The sequence below is a fragment of the Stenella coeruleoalba genome (genome assembly GCF_951394435.1).
Source record: "Stenella coeruleoalba genome assembly, chromosome: 4".
NCBI classification, from domain to species: domain Eukaryota; kingdom Metazoa; phylum Chordata; class Mammalia; order Artiodactyla; family Delphinidae; genus Stenella; species Stenella coeruleoalba.
Window position 1 is genome coordinate 132398211 of NC_137149.1, and position 21233 is coordinate 132419443.

The window sequence follows — 21233 nt, forward strand, 5'->3', positions numbered from 1 at the left end:
TCCTGTTTGTACCGTGTCCCTTATCAAAGGACTTCACATCACCTGCTGCTATTTCCTATGTACTGTCTGGATTCTCCCACTGAACTGTAAGCTCCATGAAAAGTTCTATATCTACGCTGCTCCCCATATTACCCCCATCCCCCATCAAGCAAAGAAAGAATTAATGAATGAAAGTGGACTGGCAAGGGAAACTCACAGCTGCTTGAATTTAAATTGTGTTTTTGGTTTTATTTTGAACATATTTATGGTTTCTTCTACATGTTTAATTGGCTGCTCAGAGGCATCACTTCTCTTCCACCCCCCAAAACTACTATTGCTGCTGGAAGAAATAGATTTATAGCAGTTGTTTAACTGGGAACAAATTGAAAAATTAGTTAAAATGGAAGTCACTAGAATTGTAAACGCTTCCTTGAACTTTTTCCTCTGTAAACCTCAGCAGATAAGGCTGCTTCTATACCCCAGTATCTGGACCATATGCTCTGCATGTAGCTTACTGCTCTGACTTCCTATTTGCTTACCAAAGTATATTTAGCTGATTTTACTTTAAAAAAAAGGAAAATACATAACATTGAATTCTTTATTTAAATTTATTATATTTAATCTGTAAAAGCTAAGTAAAATACCATTTTGTTTTTAGTAAAATCTCTTTGTTTCATGCTAAGGCTAGGTAAGTTCTAACTTTTCTCAAAATTTTAGTTTGTTCATTCACATTATAAGGTTATTTATGGAAATATTAACTCCACATTGTAAGTCATTATGTTTGCAATTATCTAATTCTGTTAAATACTATGTTTTTTAATACCCATTAAGAGGTGTCTGAAGTGTTTTCCTGTTCATTGTAGGAAATTTGCACAAACACATAGTAAGTGATTATAGGTATAATGCTCACAACTGTATGATGAATAATGAATAATGACATTCATTAAATCCTAGGGATTCATGTGTTTATTCAGCCAATATTTATTAAATATCTATTAGGTGTCAGGCACCATGCTAAACAATGGGCATGTAACGGTGAAGAGCACACAGACATGAGCCTGGCCTCTCAGAAGAGAATGCTGGCATTAAAGAAATAAACCTCCAATAAATGTATAATTATAAATTATGATAAAATCTATAAAGAAAAAAGACACCAACGGAGTTAATAACAGAGGGGGACCTAATTTAGATGCAAGTGTTAGGAAAGTCTCCTCCAAGGATGTGATATTTAAAATAAAACTAAAAAAGAACATCAGTTCTACACAAACTCTTCCAGAAAATACAAGAGGAGAAAGCACTACATGAATCATTTAATAAGGCCAATATTATCCTGATACTCAAACTGGACAAAGATAGTACAAAAAAGAAAAAAATAAAACTCCAGAAAACATCCCTCATGAAATTGAAGCAAAATCTTAGTAAAATACTAGCAAATTGAATCCAAGAACAGGAGAACGATAATACATCGTAAGGAAAGGTAAGACTGGCTCAACATTCTGAAATACATAGACATAATTCACCATATCAACAGATGAAAGCAGCAAATCATATAACCATCCCAAAAGACATAGAAAAGATATTTGACAAAATTTAACATCCATTCATGATCAAAGCTTTTAGCAAACAAGGAATAGTAGAGAATTTCCTCAGTCTGATAGAGAGCAGCTCTGAAATGTCTACAGCTAACCTCACAGTTAATAATGAAAGACTGAATGCTTCCCTCTGAGAGTGAGAGGACGGCAAGGATATCCTCTCTCACCACTCACATTCAACATCTTACCTGCGGTTCTTGTCAGTGCAATAAAGGAAAAATAAAGAAATAAAATAAAAGCATATAGATTGAAATGAATGCAATAAAACTGTCTTTATTTGCAGACAGCATGACTGCCTGTGGAGAAAATCCCAAAGAATTTATTTAAAAGTTAGTAGAACGAATAAGTAATTTCAGCAACAGTTAAAGAACAGATCAATTTTCTCGTATCTCGTATTTCTGTATTTTTTATAGCATTTCTGTATTTCTATATGCTAGCAAAGAACAACTGGAACTTGAAATTTTTAAATAGCATAAAAAATGTAATAGGTATAAATCTAACAAAATATATGCAGTTTCAATATGCTGAAAACTACAAACGTCTAAAAAAAGAAATCAAAAACCTAATTAAATGGAGAGTTTATATTATGTTTATTACTGGAAAACTCAATAAAGTTGAGATACAAATTTCTCCAAACTGAGCTGGATTCAATGTATTTCTAATCAAATCCCAGAAGACAGTTTCTTTTGAAATTAATAAGCTGATTCTAAATTCATATGAAGACAGAAAGAAACTAGAAAGCCAAAATAATTTTGAAAGAGAACAAATTTAGAACACTCACACTACCTGATTTCGAGACTTCTGATATTGGTGAAAGGACAGACATATAGATTAATAGAATACAATAAATACCAAAAATAAAGTGACATGTATATTGTCAATTGATTTTTCATAAAGATGCAAAGGCAAAGCGTTGAGAAACTGTAATTTTTCAACAAATGGCATTAGAACAATTGGACATCTAAATGCGAAAAAGTAAGAAAGAATTTCAACCCACACCTTATATCATATACAAAAAGTAGCTCGAAGTAGATCATATATGTAAATGTAAAACTATAAAATTTCTAGAAGAAAACATGAGAAAAATATTTGTAATCTTGAGTTATGCAGAAATTTTTAGATATGACACAAAAAACATGACTCATAAAAATATTGACAAATTGGACATTATCATAATTTAAAACTTTTCTTCAAAACACACTGTTAAGAAAATAAAAACACAGACCTCAGACTGGTAGAAAATGTTTGCAAAACATCTGATAGTGGACTCGTATCTGGAATTCAGAAAGAACTCTCAATTCTCAATAATAAGAACACTCAAGTTCTCAATAATAATAAAGAACTCTCAAGCCTGAAAAAATCCAATAAAAATACATGGGCAAAAGGTTTAAATATATATTTCACCAAATAAGATATAAAGATGGCAAATAAGATTATGAAAAGATGTTGAACAAAATGAGTCATGGAGGAAATAAAAATTAACACCACAATGAGATACTATTACACTCCTATTAGAAGGACTAAAATTAAAAAAAAAAAAAAGCAGAGGGATGACAGTATCACATTCTGGCAAAGATGTGGCACATATGGAATACTCATACACTGCTGGGGGCGAAATGCACAATGGAACCATTTGGGGAAACACTTTGGCAACTTCTTATAAAATTAAACAAACAGTTACCATATGGCTCAGCAATTCCATTCTCTTGGTACTTATCCATCTGTGTATGAATGTATGTTCATACACAAATCGGTAAAGCAAATATACACACTGGGTTTATTCATAATCATCAAAAACTGGAAACAACCCAAATGTTCTTCACCTGGCAATTGGGTAGACAAAGTATGGTACATCTATGCTATAGGATAGTACTCAGAAATGGAAAGGAAAGAACTACCAATACAACAACTTGGATGAATCTCAAATGCATTATGCTAAGTGAAAGAAACAAGACTCAAAAGTCTACAGACTGTGTGACCCCTTTTGTATAACATGTTCGCCTAGGGCTGGGGCTAAGGGAAGAGGCTGATTACAAATACGCACAAGGTAATATTCTGTGGTGCTGTAACTGCTGTGTGTGTTGACTGTGGTGGTAATAGCAGTTACATGACTGTAAGAGCTGTTTAAAATTCAAAGAACTCTACACTAAAAAGTGTGGATCTTAATGTATTTAAAGTATACCTCAATAAACCTGACCCCCAAAATTAATAGTTACCATTTACTTAGTACACTTTTAAGAATTTTCAAACCCTCAAAAAAAAGAATAAAAACATAAACATATGTATAACCGAATCACTTTGCTGTACACCTGAAACTAACACAATATTGTAAATCAACTATACTTCAATTTAAAAAAGAATTTTCAAAGCCTCATTTATAGGCAAAGAAGCTACTAGGCTTCCTTTTTTAAGGTGAAGTGACAAAGATTTAGAACAGCATCATCCTATATTACTTAAGGTGAGCCAAGACGGCAAGCCACATACAACATTTTAAATTTTCTAGTAGCCATGTTAAAAAAATTCTAGGAAGAAGTAGGTGAAATTAATTTTAGTACTATATTTTCTTTAACCCAATATATCAAAATCTTACCATTTCAACATGTAACCAATATAATTATTAACGAGATGTTTTGCATTCTTTACATTCTATTAAGTCTTTGAAATCTGATGTGTATTTTATACGTCTCCCTTTGGACTAGTCACATTTTAAAGTGCTCGACAGCAACATATGTGCAGTGGCTATCAAATTAGACAAGCAGACCTAGAACCTTCTCAAAGCTGCACTTGAACCTGTGTTCTCTTCTGTACTTAATAGTAACATCCACAGACATCTGATGTACTGAATTGTATTTAACTGAATATTCTGCTATGAGTTGTAATAAAGTTATGACTTTGCAGTGGTTAAAAGGGAAATTTTATTGAATTATTTGAACATTAAAGTAAAGTTACAGGTGATTTGTAAGTTTTATGTTTAAAAAGATGTTTTTCTCTTCTCTGATGCAGATTCTCTCCTTAAGAGAAATAAAGGGCCTTTGGCCTCAATAAACACAGCAATGTCCTCACATAACCAAAAAACATCTGATTGACAATTTAATACAAATAGAGTTGTGGAAAAAAAAATAATACTTTTGTTGAGTGAACTGATCAATTAGTGAAGTTATAATAATCATTGTAGATATAGCCCCAATGCTTTTTCCGGAAGTGGGAATCAGGAAAACTATGATATGCCTCTAGTTTTTCCTGAGAATTATGATTAATACTTTCCATTTACAGTTTCTCCCGTTTCAAAATTAGGATAATATCTTTCCTACCTTGAATGAGAGATATTACAACTCCTAGCCAATAGGTTTCCAGAGCGTGTTAAAACTGTATAAAAAGGCATACTAAATGCTTAAAATAGTTATGAAATGAATGAACAAATGTTGGAGAGACTATGAGGAAACAGGAACTCTCATACTTTATTGGTGGGTACCCAAACCTCTACGAGCCCTGACAAGGATGATCAAGATCTTTCAAAACTATACTTTGCACATTTGTCCTTGGCTTCAGAAGTCCCTCCTCTGAGAATTTAATCTTAATCTTTCCCACCTTCGTCTTGCTACCTCCTAGACACTGCCAAAAAACCAGACCTTAGTTTCTGTTGCTCTGAAATCCATAGATAAGTCTCTCCTCCTCCAGCCTGGGTGAATGTCTTTTTAGTTTCTCAATACTTCCAGGAGATTCTGCTGACTCATCCTGTCCCCAAGTCAGAGACTAAGGCAGTGTAAAAGCTGTATGTGGGGCAGGTCTCCTTATTCTCTAGCTAGTGTACTCTTTATTATCCACTACGTGCAAAGTAAAATCTACATCCTGAAAAACCCAACACAGCACGTGACAAATTATTTACTGCAATAGAATGTGCATTTAGATGAACAAACTTGTATAAACCATGTGTGTTTAAAATGGCCACCTTTGACTGAGCTCTTCATATATACAAGTTGTGTTGCCAGAAACTTAACATACGTTGTTTCATTGAATCTTCTATACTACAGGTGAGGAAGCTGAGATTCAAAGGATTTAAGTTAAATTCACGATGCCTACTTGGGGCAGAGCCAGAATTTGAAGGCTAGTCTGATTGAGTCACAGCCTTTAGTCAAATCATTTAGGTATTCTTCTCCACTCTGTATACGGAGGTAAGCACTGTTTTGCCTTTAGCATATGGACATCTAAACCTACTTCCAAGGTAATTATGTATTGCTATAAATAATTTGCTAAGTGCCATTTGTTGCTCAACTTGATACGATGCATCAGTAATGTCACACAACTGAATGCACTTCAGTGTGTATACAGCTATATTGACATCTCCTGAAAGGCTGCTTCAGCAATTTATGATTTGGAGCCTCTATTACTATATATCACTTATTAAAATAGTTCTCAATCACAGCACGATATTTCAGAAAGCCAAGTCAATGTTTTAAAATATATTTTATGATATGATTATAGAACAAGAGATGACTTCTTGCATAATTGTATTTATCCTCTCCAGTACATTCGGAAGTAATAAGACATATATCTTTCTGTACTACTTCCTTCCTTCCAAATTTTTTGTTTCCAAATACAACATTCCACAGACCAATCATTTTAAATACATTTTGCAATGTAAGCCCATTCTTTATGTTACATTAACTGGCTTCCATTTCATCAAGGTTAAAAACAACTTACAGTTTGATAGTGTCTCAAGTTTATTAAACACGATTTTATTTTTCTATAATAGTCTTCTCAGGAAGCCAGACTGTTTTCACATAGCTCTGCATGGTTTTATGAGCCAAGCCCAAGGCCATGATGGCTGATGGGAGCTATGGAGAATCCACAGACACTTGCCCAGCTGGGAACCAGCTTTCATCAAGACTAGGCCCTATATATAGTAGGAACTCAATAAATATTTTTTATTAATTGGCCCAGAAAAGGTTTTACAAATGCCTAAATGGTCTTATTGCTTTGTTTATTCTCTTTAATTAAAAGCAGGGCTTCTCATACAATATGAATCACCTAGGGATCTTTTTTTTTTTACTTTTTTAAATTAATTTTTATTGGGGTATAGTTGCTTTACAATGTTGTGTTAGTTTCTACTGTACAGCAAAATGAATCATCTATACATATACATATATCCCCTCTTTTTTTAAATTAATTTTTATTGGAGTATGGTTGCTTTACAATGTTGTGTTAGCCTTCACTGTACAACAAAATGAATCAGCCATATACACAGATATCCCCTCCCTTTTGGACTCCCTTCCCACCTAGGCTACCACAGTGCATTAGGTAGAGTTCCCTGTGCTATACAGCATGTTCCCATCAGTTTTCCATTTTATATGTAGTATCAATAATGTATATCTGTCAATCCCAGTCTCCTAATTCCTCCCACTTCACCCCTTTCCCCCTTGGTATCCATACATTTATTCTCTATATCTGTGTCTCTATTTCTGCTTTGCAAATAAGGTCATCTATACCATTTTTCTAGATTCCACATATATGTGTTACTCTACTATATTTGCTTTTCTCTTTCTGATTTACTTCACTCTGTATGACACCCTCTAGGACCATCCACATCTCTACACATGACCCAATTTCGTTCCTTTTTATGGCTGAGTAATATTCCATTGTATATATGTACCACATCTTCTTTACCCATTCCTCTTTTGTTGGACATATAGGTTGCTTCCATGTCCTGGCTATTGTAAATAGTGCTGCTATGAACACTGGGGTGAATGTGTTTTTTGAATTATGGTTTTCTTATCTCCTCTTTTTTGGATTTCCTTCCTATTTAGGTCACCACAGTGCATTAAGTAGAGTTCCTGTGCTATACAGTATGTTGTCATTAGTTATCTATTTTATACATAGTATCAATAGTGTATATATGTCAATCCCAATCTCCCAATTCCTCCCACCCCCACTTTCCCCCTTGAATCACCTAGGAATCTTTTTAAAAAGCAGATTCTGTTTCAGTTGGATTGAGGACTGAAGTTCTGAATATCTTACAATCTCCTAAATGATGTTCATGCTACTGGTCCTTGAAACACCGTGAGTAGCAAGGCTGTAAATCCTCCTTCAGAATGTATTAGTGCTTATATCATTGTGCCACCAAAGCACCATGTAGCTCCCCTAACTTAGCTTACTAATTGTAACCTTGTATTTATTTGTCTACGTTTCTTTCTAAACTACAAACTCTCTGGGTACAGAGACTCTGATGCATTTCCCACACCTAGCAGATAATTAATATTCAATAAATACTTCTGATGTCAACTAACCAATGAATGAATGTGTACCAAAGATACACTTTTATACACACCTTGAATGCACGTAACGCTCCCCAAGCTACTTTTTCATAACACTATCACCAGGGCGTTGGGATTTTTCAAAATCAGAGCAAAAATAAAATCCTTTATAATCATTCCAAAAAAAAAAAAAATCAGAGCAAAATTCACCATTATAATCACGGCTGATATTTATTGAGTACATTGTGTATTAACTCATTTAATCCCCCAAAAAGATCTTCAAAAGGTAAAGTTATTACAATTCCCATTTTAAAGACAGAAATGGATTCACAGAGATATTAAGGACCTTATCAAAGTCTATACAGCTAGTTCGTGTCATCGCTGGGGTATGCACCTAGGCTCCACAGTCCACAGATCTCACTACTACCCCATAAAGATTAAAAAATGGAATCTCTCTGTGACTTTGTCAAGCTTTTCAATCTTAATATGCTTGACATCTGCAGAATGGGGATCAGACCCATTCTAAAGACTACGCTGCAGAATCCCCCATCTAGTCCACAGTGGGCATGCTTGGATTTAATTCTCTTCTGGCACCACCCCACAAATTTATGTCGTGAAGCAAGCTGTAATTTTTCTGGGACACAAGTGTGAATGACAAAAGCTGTGCAAAGCTCCTCCACCAGAATAAGACACCAGGCTGCCACAGGAAGGGGGAACAATGAAGGAGCAGCACCTATATGAACACATAGCTTTATTTTCCTCTTATCTTCATGCACATAAGAATTCCAGAGAAATGGTGTGTCATTATGGTATTCTCAAATTTGGGGCTTGCAAAATGGATCCCTAGAAAAATGTTAAGGGCCTACTCCACGTTCTTGGCTGACACTCTCTTATGCAGGCACTTGAATTAGAAACCTTTGCGTGATTAAGGAAAAGCAGACTGTGTGCATTTACACTTATCAGCTTTCTTCATTTAAAAGGAGATAACACATAGCATTGTTTATAAAGAGAAAACATCATACAACTATTTTAAGAGATAAGTCACCATGGTAACCATTTCTCTGCTTGAATTTAGAGAGGCAATGCCTTCTGCTACTGGAAAATTCTCTCAGTTTTTAGCCAGCAGCAGATATTACATATTATTTTATACTGGACTTTTTTTGGTCTTATACTAAATAAGTCTCCACGTTCTTTATGTAATGGAAAATCCCTTAACATTCCATAGAATAACTCGTATTGCATACTTAATGACTAAATGGAAATTGTATTGGGTGGAACATCTTCAAAGACAAATAAAAATAATGATGAAGTATCTCATCCAGAATGTCATACCTATCTTGACACAATTGGGTGGTTCTACAGTCAATGATTTTACATGTCTGTAAATTTTACTTTTTTCCAGAAAATCATTTTCTAGATTAACAAAGATTAACCAAGATAACTTTTTACCCACATTATTTTCTTACATATAATTGGGAACTCTCCTTCCTGCTCCCAACACACTTATGCATATTCTAATAAAAACGTCTTTCCTAACCAGTGGCAAATAGTTTCCAGATTTCCTGCAAACAGGAAAGACCATAAATTGTGTTCTACTTTAGCAATACTTCTCTAACTCCATGTAGCCCCTCTAGCTTTCATTGAACCAGAAAACTACAATACCAGAACAATTATCACTCATTAAGTACTTGCTAGGTACCAGGCCCTGTTCTAAGACTCACATGAGTATTAGATTTACAAATTTCGCACAACCAAGGAAAGCCAAAGACAGTGTGCACTCAAAGATCTCAGATTTGTTTATTAAAAAAGAGGTAATATTTAGCATTGATTATAAGGGTTTCTCTTTTAATCCTCACAACAACCCTATAAGCTTGCTAAGGGACCTTGGATATTGTACAGATCAACTTCCATATCCTGTAAATCCTCCCTGAATCCACTGTACAGATTAAGAAACCCAGTCATTTTTTTCCTCTGGTGTCATAGTTTATGAAATGAAATAAGCAATGCACTGAATGTAAATGTATTAATAAGAGCTCAGGAACAATAGCACGTACTGGATAAAGAGAGAAAAATGGCTGGCAAAACATGTAATAAATATTCAACACTCTAAATCACAAATGCAGAAGACACAAGTATTTCTTATAACAGTATACCAAAGCATCATACTGTCTTTTGTTTTTTGCAAAATCCCTGGTATTCTGAATTTGTACTTATGTAAGCAATGATATTATAAACACTATATTTATACATGAGGGAGCATGGAACTTATTTGTGTGTACATCAGATGAACATACTGTTGCCATTTGTTACTGCTATTCCCCTTTTTTGTATGAAGGTGGATGAGTAAATCATAGTATAGAAAAGCAAGCATGCTTAAGTTAAAGTCCTTGCTCATGGTTTTGGTAGTTTGTTATAGTACATTGGTGTATGAAAGGCAATAAAATTATTTAATCAATTAGATTTTCCCTTCATATACAACTATTATTTCCAGTAAGCAGCCTTACAAACTATCTTTACAGTATTAATTAGAGAGGATACTTAGAGGGGTACAGCAATGAAACATACTTCATCCCTGCACCTGATAAACACCTGGGGTACACCAATGTGATGAACTTTCGGTTACAAGTAATTAACTGTATCCACAACATTAAAAACTCTAGGGGCTTCCCTGGTGGCACAGTGGTTGAGAGTCCGCCTGCCAATGCAGGGGACACGGGTTCGTGCCCCGGGCTGGGAAGATCCCACATGCCGCGGAGCAGCTGGGCCCGTGAGCCATGGCTGCTGAGCCTGAGCGTCCGAAGCCTGTGCTCCGCAAAGGGAGAGGCCACAGCAGTGAGAGGCCCGCGTACCGCAAAACAAAACAAAACAAAACAAAAAAAACTCTAATAGACCAAGTGTGTCATCTTTTGACAAGTTTATTATGGCACTTAGTTTTTCCTAATTCTGTCCTATAGCTCCTTTTGAAAAATCAGCTCTGTTTATTTAACCCTGCAAAGATGCAAACCAATGACAGAAAGGATTTTGTAACCCTTTTAAGATAAAAAAGGACAATCTCCGCTAATTATCCCAGGTACATTTTCTATATTAGTCATTACTTATGCCCTGTAATTCCTCAGAGCAAGGCCCATTCAGTCAAAGAGAATGATATTATTCAAAGTCTTTCATAATAAGTAAATTATTTTCTGCAGTAAAATCCCCAAGGGCTTTGCAAAATTTCAGTTACTCAGGTGAGCCGAGAGAAACTGCTACTTTCTAGAAGTTACAATAATCTTTCTGGCCCTTTGGGAGTACTTAGTTTATGAGTTATGCCTAAATACCCTAAGGAAATTGAAATGGGTAATTCCCTCACTGGTATAGGTTCAGATCACTTACTATATTAATCCTAATAACTCTCCTTAGATGCAGGTAAGAGGCAGTCTCACTAGCACTGCCACCCAAATAAGGAGGCTCTGTGGCCTGTCCCCCGCCCCCAGCTGCCATACCCGACTGACCATCCACTGGTCCTGAACACATTTGCCACTGAAATTGCTTTTTAATTGGCTTAAAAGGGCTTATTTTCCCCTTTTCTATTGTTGAAGTAGAGGTGGAAATCTGCTTTCAAAGACTAGCCTATCACATCTCCTTCTTTGGCTCCCCTGACCTTCAGGCAGCGCAGCTGCCTGAGTTGAGTTAAAAATGGACTGTCAAGCTGCTTTTAATTTCTGCTGCTCTGCCTCCCAGTGTCCTCCCACTGATCTGTTTATCACAGCTTCCTTACCCCTTCTGTTGTTGTTTTTCTTACTAAGAGTTTTTAGCCTGGACCGCTGAAACTGCTTCTCAAGGCCCTAACCGACAGATCCTTGTACACAGAATCCTAAAGGATTGGGAGCCAACACCAGAACCTCCTGCTTGTAGAAACTCTTCTCCCTCCAGGCATCCCCTTCCTCTCCTCTGCTGACCCACCACCGTCTTTGGGAAAGCTCACTCTGACCAGATCACCTCTACTGGCACACCAAAGCGGGAACAGGGTGGCTTAGGCACCGTGGATGAACACATAATGTTTGGCTTCTTGCCACACAGGGGTTGGGCGAGCCTGTTGACCCTGAGCCGCTCCTCTGTCCCTCTGTGGGCTCAGGTTCAGGACTGCGCATCAAGCTTCACAGGGATTATATCCCTAGCAGGACATAAATCACTGTACTTGTATCTTCATTGCCCCGAGACCCTTCAAGACCGCCCAAGACCAAGTTCCTCCCGCTAACGGGGCTTGCCAGGAACTGCTGCCTTTGCGAATGACAACTGCTCCCAGAGCCCGGGAGGGTGGTGGAAGCAGCTAAAATCCCACTAATGGTTTTGTTTAGTTTCTTGGCAAACTCCCCTTCATTCAAGCTGCCGGCGCTCTGGAGCCAGGTCTAATTAGAAGAGTACCAGGCTCACCCTTTCTCGCGGTGAAAACGCATTAGTCATAGATGATGCAGTACGAAGGGTGCTGGGGGTGCAGTGAAGACCCGAGGCTGGAGAGCCTCGGATGCAGGAAGGCAAGCTAGAGCTGACCGCGTGCGGGAGAGGAGAATACAGAGACGCTGGGACGGGACGCGGAGTAGAGTTGACTCGGTGAGAGGCCAGAACTAAGCGCAGAAATGATGCCCATTGAACATCTACACAGATTTAAGCAAAGTGGTCAGTCTGACAGAGCAAAGCCTCAGGTCACGGTAATAGACAAAAGGCCGAAAGCTTCCCGCTGCCCGGGACAGAAAGTCAACAAGGGCATCAGGAGTGTGAGTGTGTGCGCGCACGCTAGGGGAGGGGTCGCACCAAAGAATCCTGGTTGGTGGCGGAGGGGAGCGGTCAGTTTTGGGCGAGTCGTGCACCCGGAATTGCACTCACGGGGACCCGCGGCCCACCCAGGAAACAGCAGGTGGCAACCCTACCGCAAACTTAGCCTAAACTCCCAGCGGCTAGCCTAGGGTTGCTGGAACTATCGGGGTTGGGTTGCAACCGGACTCTGGAGAGGCGGGGCCCGGGGCCGGGGCGGGGCGGCGCAGGTGGGCGGGCCGGGGCAGGGTGAGGAGGCTGGGCCTATAAAACGCCCGCCGCCCCAGAGGCGAGGCAGCTTAGTGGAGCTGGGGCGGGGTGGGCTGGGGGTGAGCGGGGTGCCGATTACCGCTTGGGTCCGCAGGTCCCTAAGCCCCCGAGGGAGGGGCCTCCTGAAGACGGTGCCTGCCTCGGTTTACCCGCAGCTTTTTGGCCAGCGAGCGCGTCGGCCCCGGCGAACTCCCAGCAAGTGAGCCTGGGTGGGAGGAGCGGGGCCTGGGGGCTCCGGTACTACGGGCGCAGTGGTGAGCTCCGCGGGGCAAGCCGGCTCCAAGTTTTGCTAACTTTGAATTAGTTTCAGGTTGTGACTGTAGGCGTCTCCGCTCCCGGAGTTTTGTTAACCTGAGTTGCAGAGGCCGGTTCCTCCCCTTTGGAAAAGGAATGCTTCGGCTTGTTCGCTCCGGGGACTCTGGGCATTTTAGGAGCCTCTGCACGTCTTACTTGCTTTTGCAAATCTGTCCTTCTTGCCTCCTTTTTCTAGCGCCCCGGAAAGGCCGTTCCGCCCCGCGAGGGAAACAGAGCCGTTGACCATGGTTGCAACGGGCAGTCTGAGCAGTAAGAACCCGGCTAGCATTTCGGAGTTACTGGACCGTGGCTTCCACCCGGGGAACCTACTAAATGGTGAGTTTCTCAACCGCCTACCTCTCTTCCCTCCAAAGGTCGCAGCCCCTGGATAGATGGGATTGGCGGGCGTGCAGTGTCGACCCCCTCCTTGAATGTTGGAAGTGCCACAAAATCCATCTGAGAGAGACTCCTTTCCAAACTTTTAGCATCTTCTGTCCATGATGGTGAGAAACAAAAGAAGCAAAAGATAAAACCCCAAGGGCTGCATCCATCTAGTCTGCGGCTAATAGACTCTTTGGGGCTAAAAACTGTACAGGTCCCTACCCTACATGGTTGTGAAGTTATGGTGAATTTTAAGTGTACAATTATGTGTGTTTTAACAAATGTATTCACCTGTGTAACCACTACCATCACCTTCTGCCCCCAAAGTCCCATGTACCCCTTTGCCATCAATTCCCCACTCTACCTCTCCCGTCCCCAGGGAAACATTGATCTGCTTTTTGTCCCTATAGATTACTTTCACCTCTAGGGCTGCATGCAGATGGAGCATGTAATATGTACTCTTTTGTATCTGGTTCCTTTCCCACAGCCTAATGATTTTGAGAGCCACGCTGTTGCTTCTATCAGTATGTGTTCCTTTTTGTTTCTGAGTAGTATTCTATTTGTGGATATACCCATTATTTCATTTTTTAAGGCCAAAAGGAAACTTTAAAACAGCAGTGATGCTGGACATATTGTCATTTGCAATTTTAAACAGGAGTTTCTAAAGTAACACACTGCTCTGCCACTCAGGAGCTGTGGGCATAGACCAATTGCTTAAGATCTTTGGGCCTTCCTCATTTAGAAGGCAAAGTGGTTGATGATCTAATTTTATAGGCCAAAGCTCTAAAATTCTCTATTTTCAACGCAGATAAAATATGGAGCCTTATAATTTGGAGTGCATTTGTTTCAATTAGTTTAAAAAAAAGCAATGATCTAAGTTTATACGTGATGTGGAGAGAGGAAAATGCAGTAGCCAATGAAGTGCAGTATGCTTAGGGTGGGGAGCCCACAGGGCATCTGCCTGTGCCTGCTTAGTTGACTGTGTGTGGTGAGGCATCCTGCCAAGTGGTAGGATTAATTTGGAACGTAGGTGACCAAATGCAGAGCTATCTCCTTTCCTTTGAGCAAATCTAATTTTGTTTTCCTAGGAGTATTTTGTTTTGTTTGGCTACAAAAAACTACCCAGCCAGTTATAAATATCCATGTGAACCTCAGAGGTCTTCTCTTTGAGCAATTTTTAATCGAAGAGGTTGAAGCTAAAATTGGGATCTACAGGTCATTCCAGTAAAGACTTACAAAGAAAACACAAATTTAATTGATGTTTAATATAACTCATCAAAGTTCATTTTAAGTTCATCACTAAAGGACAATACCAAAAAATCTGTTTTTTACAATAATAAATGAATGTATTCTTAGAGTTAGAAGGTAATAATCCTTAGTCAAGAAAAAATATTAACATTTTTATTCCAGAACTAATGCATAGTCTCTGTAAAAGAAAATAAGAAAACCCCCATAAGCAAATCAGGGAGCAAGAAAGAAAAGAAAATCACTAGTATTCTAAGATAACCATAAATAGATTTGTGATACGTAGTCAGATTGTGTGTGTGTGTACACATATAAATTTTTTAAAAAATGGTTATAGCCTACCCACCTTATTTATCAAAACCTTTAATTCATAGGTGAACTTTCAGTCTCAGGTTAAATGATTTGCTTTATTACCCAGCGAGTTAACAGCAGAGTGAGATCAGCTGACTTCCAAACAAATATTAGAACAAGTAGCTGTAACAGATAGAAGAAATAAACAATGTTGCTATATCCCAGTGTGTTTTTTTCTGCTCCTGGATTTTTTTTTTTTTAATCTTAAACTTCCATTTTCCACAGATTTTGACTACTGGGATTATGTTGTTCCTGAACCCAACCTCAACGAGGTGGTATTTGAGGAGACGACTTGCCAGAGCTTGGTTAAAATGCTGGAGAACTGTCTGTCCAAATCAAAGCACACCAAACTCGGTTGCTCGAAAGTCCTTGTTCCTGAGAAACTGACCCAGAGGATTGCTCAAGACGTCCTGCGGCTTTCCTCCACCGAGCCCTGCGGCCTGCGGGGCTGCGTTATGCACGTGAACTTGGAAATTGAAAATGTATGTAAAAAGCTGGATAGGATTGTGTGTGATTCTAGCGTGGTGCCCACCTTTGAGCTTACCCTGGTGTTTAAGCAGGAGAACTGCTCATGGACGAGCTTCAGGGATTTTTTCTTTAGTCGAGGTCGCTTCTCTTCTGGCCTCAGGCGAACTCTGATCCTGAGCTCAGGATTCCGACTTGTTAAGAAAAAGCTTTACTCCTTGATTGGTACAACAGTCATTGAAGAGTGCTGAAAGGGAAGCACTGGAAAGGGTCCTTTTTATGACTGGGTAATAAAACTTCGCAGCGCTCCATTAAAGTCATTGTAGTTTGCCGTGCCTGCTCTTGGTAGGAAACCCCAAACTGAGTTCATCTTCTTTCTATTTCATATTCATGGCCACCCCAACTCAAGGGCTTATCTGGGGACTTTTGAAAAATGACCCACAAGAGAGTACATTGTCTACATTTATCACAGTTTTTACAAAATGGAATGGAATGGTATAAGGAAAAAAAAGAAGCAATCCACTTTAGTTCTTTATTTGACTCCACAGGTTTTCCAGGTAGTCTTGCTACTAGACTGTCTGAACCCACTTTGCCTAGTCTGATTTTCATATGGCTTTTTTTCTGTAAGTTTTCAGAGTGATCCTTTCAATCACAGAATCTTAACTGAATGATGCTTAGCCCATCAAAACTTGCAAAAGCTCATACCACCCATTTCCTGCCCCTACTCACATGTTCTTATACAGGAGGATAGAATTAAGTAGGTGAGCTTAATTAAAACTTAACCCCACGCAAATGTGAGTAAGGAATGTCACAGTAAGAACAGAGTTTTGTACTTCTCTGTCTCTCTGCATCCTCTCCGCTCTTCTGTTTCAAAGAGGTGGCAAAAGCTTGAGCTACCATTTCAGTAACCACAGTATCGTTTTAAATAACTTTATGGTACAATATAAGCTCAGTTTTTCTAGTTCTTAAGTATTGAATTTTACCTTTAAACTAGAAAAATGGAAAATGCTGATTTTTTTGCATGAAGTTGATTACTTTTCCATTGAGTGAATGGTGAATGTGTATAAGGACGGGAAGTGAGTTCCAGTTCCTTTCTCATTCACTTGATAATCTAGCTTCTTTCTGCTTTTACACTTGATCTCAGATGGACCATCTCATCATGTCAGTGTCATCTCATCTTTGGCCTTTCCTGAAAACTAATGTAACTCGCCTTAACCTGAATCTTCAAAGGAGATAGCTGCACACTACCACTTTTAATTATTAAGATGGGTCTATTTACAAAGTCTCCCTTGACCATGGGTATCTGGTTTATAGTACAGACTAGAGAATGAAAGTCATGATCTAGATAACCAGTGCACACACCCAGCTTTCTTCATCCTTGGATACCTGTCCCTAGGGAACAATAAAGGCCTTATTTTTCTCTTGTTTCAACTAGCTAGATCTTTATCTTTTTTTATGTTAATGAGAGAACATAGCCAACATATTATAATGTTCATCCAGGAAGACCTTCACATCCTTGCTGTAGGTCCTGGATAAGGAGCTTGTTCAGGTCTCCTTAGCACCACTTTACATACCTGAGGCCAGGGCTGTAGAGACCATGCCTTCATCCTGGTGTAATTCAAAAGCAGGTGTGATCCTATTCCCATAAATGCCCTAAAATTTCCCTATTCAAATCAGTAAGTGTTCTAGCAAATTGAACTCTTCAAATGCTTGGAAAGATACCACAATGCCAATCTTACAGGACTGGGCCAGGATAAGTCGAGCTTGTTTTGCATGTCTATTATTGTCCAGGGCTCTGAAGGTCACTGTAATTCTGTGGGCGAGGAGTCTCTGGCATGGATGTAAAACTGTTGTCCTTTTTCTACTAACAGTTGTCTTTGACTCTCTTGTCTTTTACACTCACAAAATAGTGGTGACTTATAGAGATTCTTAAGTTAATATTCCTGTTAAAGGAAATTAAAGTTTGTCTATTTTTGACAATAAAGCATCATATATTTTTAATTCTCTTGTCCTCTTTGTCTTTTCTGAGTTTATGCAATGATCACCCTAAAATAGATTTGACAATATTTGAGGGAAGGTGACAGAACAATTATTTATCTCCTTTTTGACAAAGGCTATTTGTACCCTTCATTATAATATTCCAATTGTATATTGCATGTGCTTATGTATCAATAAAGAGTCATTTGCTTCATAATTTTTCAAATACAATAATATTTTTCACTGGAAGACAATAATTTGAGTTCCTTTAGCAACTGCCTTTGAAAAAATTACTCATTGTGTAAAGGCTTTTTCTGTAGTTTTCCTAATGGCCAAGTGCAGATATATCAGATTGTAAGATCAGTATACATTTTAATTTTTACCAGAATATTCTATCAGAGCAACATATCTTTATAATTCCACAATCATTCATCAATTTGAATTTTTAACCTTGTCCACCTATCTTTTCTGTCTCCTCAAATTTGTCATTAGCTCAGATTTCTCACACTACCTAACCCACATTTAATAAGACTTATTACGTCTAGGCACTGTTCTAGGTGCTTTACATAAACCATCTCATGTACTCCTCATAACGGTCCCATGCAATGAGACCACTGTCATCTCCAGAGAGAGGTTAAGTAACTTGCCCAAAGTCACTAAGTTATGCAGGAGATCCAGAGTATAAAACAGAGCCAGCTCCAGGAGCTGTGCTCACTATGCTTTCTCCAAATGCATGAAGGCAGCACAGACATCTTACCCACATCACCAAAGGACTGTAAAAGTGATGTCAAACATTCGCCCTTAAATTCAAAGAAAAAATTCTTAATGTGATTTCTTTCCAGGTAGAAAAAAAGTAGGCAACTATTGACAGTATTCACCATTCATTGGAGCAGAGCTGTGCTTAGAATTTTTAAAGTTCTCAAATATTTAAAAAATATGCATTTCAATCCTGGCACCTTCACACCTATCTTTTGTAGTTGACCTAGTTACTTTCTCATGTACCTTCAAAAAAAGGTGTGATCTCTCCCTTATCTATTTCAATGGGGAATAAACTGTTAGCTAGAGTGTCTGATGGCCTCCTGAAAGATCAGATGTCTTATTTTCCTCTTATTAATAGAAAGATAGTATAATTTTATGGAAATGGATTCAATATCCTGATTCTATTTTGCCAGTGATGTGATCTATACCCTCATGGAGTCAGCATCATGTCGCACTATTCACAGTTCTCCCACGTGCATACCGGAAGGATGTACAAGTATAAAAATCTTAAGTCTATTGCACTCAGGTCTCAACTACCTATATCGGTTTAAACAAGTGAGAATAAAAACAAAAGTCCAAGGCACATCGGTGGCAGATGAGGAGGGACAGATACACGGTGACAAGCTGGGAGGAGAATCATGCAGATTTTCAGAACCCCGGACTCCTGCCTAGACTCTGCCATTGATTATAGACTCGCAATACTCCATTGGGTCCTCCACACCTGCCACAGGCAAGAGATGAGAGAGACTATGAAGGATCTCATGGGAAGCTTGGGGGCTAGTTGTGGAAGTGATGTACATAACTTCTGTCTACATCCCCTGTAGAACTCAGTCACATGGTCGCATTCAATTGTAAGAGGGGCTGGGAAATATGGTAGCACAGTGTGCCCAGAAGTAAATGGGCTTGATGAACTGAAAACACAGTTTCTGCTACACGGGGAGTGACAAGTTATTCTATAAAACAATAGACAGCCCAGACACAGGCCTATACATATGTAAATGGAAAGCTGATTTATAGCAGAGTTGGCACTTTAGAGCAATGAGCAAATAAATGATGGCGGGGACTTCCCTGGTGGTGCAGTGGTTAAGAATTCACCTGCCAATGCAGGGGACATGGGTTCTATCCCTGGTCCAGGAAGATCCCACATGCTGCAGAGCAACTAAGCCCATGCGCCACAACTACTGAGTGTGCGGTCTAGAGCACATGAGCCACAACTACTGAGTCCACATGCCACAACTACTGAAGCCCGCATGCCTAGAGTTCGTGCTCCACAGCAAGAGAAGCCACCGCAATGAGAAGCCCGTGCACCGCAAAGAAGAGTAGCTCCCGCTCACCACAACTAGAGAAAGCCCGCGCAGCAACGAAGACCCAATGCAGCCAAAAAATAAATAAATAAAAAATAAATAAATGATGGTGTTTTCCAATAATTGGAGCTATAATAATTATCTACATAAAAAAATGAAATTGAATGCATACAATTCCAGATTGATTAAAGAATTAAATGTGAAAGGGAAAGTTTTAGCTGACAATATAATTTTTATGATTTTGAAGTAGAAAAATTTCTTAAGATACAAAGAAATCACTCAAACTTTTTGTCTATCACATAACACTATAAAGAATAAAAATACAACTCATGAACTGAAAGTATCTTCTATACATATAACTGAAAAAGAGTTAGTAACCAGAATATGTTAAGAATTATTTCAAAGCAATTAGAAAAACACAAACTACTCAAAGGAAAAAAAATGGGCAAAAGCTTGAATAGGCACCTACAGAAAAGGAAACCCATATGGTGATAAACATATGAAAAGATGCTCAGTCTATTTATTAACCAGGGAAATCCAAATTAAAAGCACCATGAGAAACCAGTGGATATACATCCACATGGGTTTAAGAAAACGAAGGGGGGGTGTGTTAAAATCTGAAAATTCCAAATCCTGGTGAGGATACAGGAAAAAAAGAATTATTCCAACATGCCGATATGTGTATCTATGCAGCCTGGCATTATTTTGTAAAGTTGAAGATAAGCATATTTTATGAAATTAGACCAGTGTTCTTCAAACTTTTTTGCTTGTTGCACATCTAAGAGAATTTTGTAAAAGTACACCCTCTGCCATATTTTTTAAATTGCCATCCAAAATTTTCAGCCTAAGTTTAAAAAGTTGAAAATAATATCTGTTCAGTATGTGGTGAATATGATCTTTTTAAATGAAATGATTACATCATCTCGTTAAACGTTTCCAATGGAATGTAAATAGCATGGTAATTTAAAACTCACCAACTACTTAGAAAACGCTAAATTAGGTACATCAACAGAATAAAATTTTTCAGTGTTACTTTTTCTTTTTTCCTGTATCTTCTTAAAGTCTACTTTTTAAACTGAATTTTACCTTCATATATTTTAGACTTAAAAGTCTTTTATTAATATTTCTTCTCATAGTAAAAACAAGATTGTAAATTTAAATGACAATTTTTTAAATTTCCTGTGATCATGACTTTGTTAATTTTTTACTGAGTTAAACTTATAAATAATAGTACACAATAATCAAAGCAACATTAAATATATTTTTGAATTATCTAAATACTAATAAGCAAAAAATAATCTCTCTCAGTGAAATAATTCTTTTTTTTTACCTTGAACTTGGAATTTTTATTGTTTTGGTACTGAGTCTTTTATGATAAACATTTTCCTTGTTAGAATGAATGATCATTGTATAATGACCATTTTTGATAACTAAGTAATATTCCATCTAGTTGAGTTACCATAATTAGCCTAATCGTTCCCTATTGTTGGATTTCTAGATATATATATATTACATCTTTCTTATCCATTCATCTGTTGATGGACACTTAGGTTGCTTTCACGTCTTGGCTATTG

The 21233-nt window shown here is 38.1% G+C and overlaps 2 protein-coding genes across 10 annotated transcripts in view; one reads left to right on the forward strand and one right to left on the reverse strand.

Annotated features, from left to right (window-relative positions):
- Positions 1-21233, reverse strand: part of LOC307186164 (uncharacterized protein) — a 437480-nt gene that overhangs the window by 281400 nt on the left and 134847 nt on the right. The window lies entirely within an intron of this gene.
- DDIT4L (DNA damage inducible transcript 4 like) lies at positions 12902-18224 on the forward strand. The gene is made up of 3 exons (XM_079921018.1): positions 12902-13082; positions 13374-13513; positions 15380-18224. The coding sequence occupies exons 2-3, from the start codon at positions 13423-13425 to the stop codon at positions 15868-15870; spliced, it is 582 nt and encodes a 193-aa protein (XP_079777144.1). The 5' UTR covers positions 12902-13082; positions 13374-13422; the 3' UTR covers positions 15871-18224.

Coding starts and splice junctions, on each gene's coding strand:
- DDIT4L (XM_079921018.1), top strand. CDS start 13,423: ATGGTTGCAACGGGCAGTCTGAGCAGTAAGAACCCGGCTAGCATTTCG. Junction 13,514..15,379: donor CCCGGGGAACCTACTAAATG/GTGAGTTTCTCA, acceptor CATTTTCCACAG/ATTTTGACTACTGGGATTAT.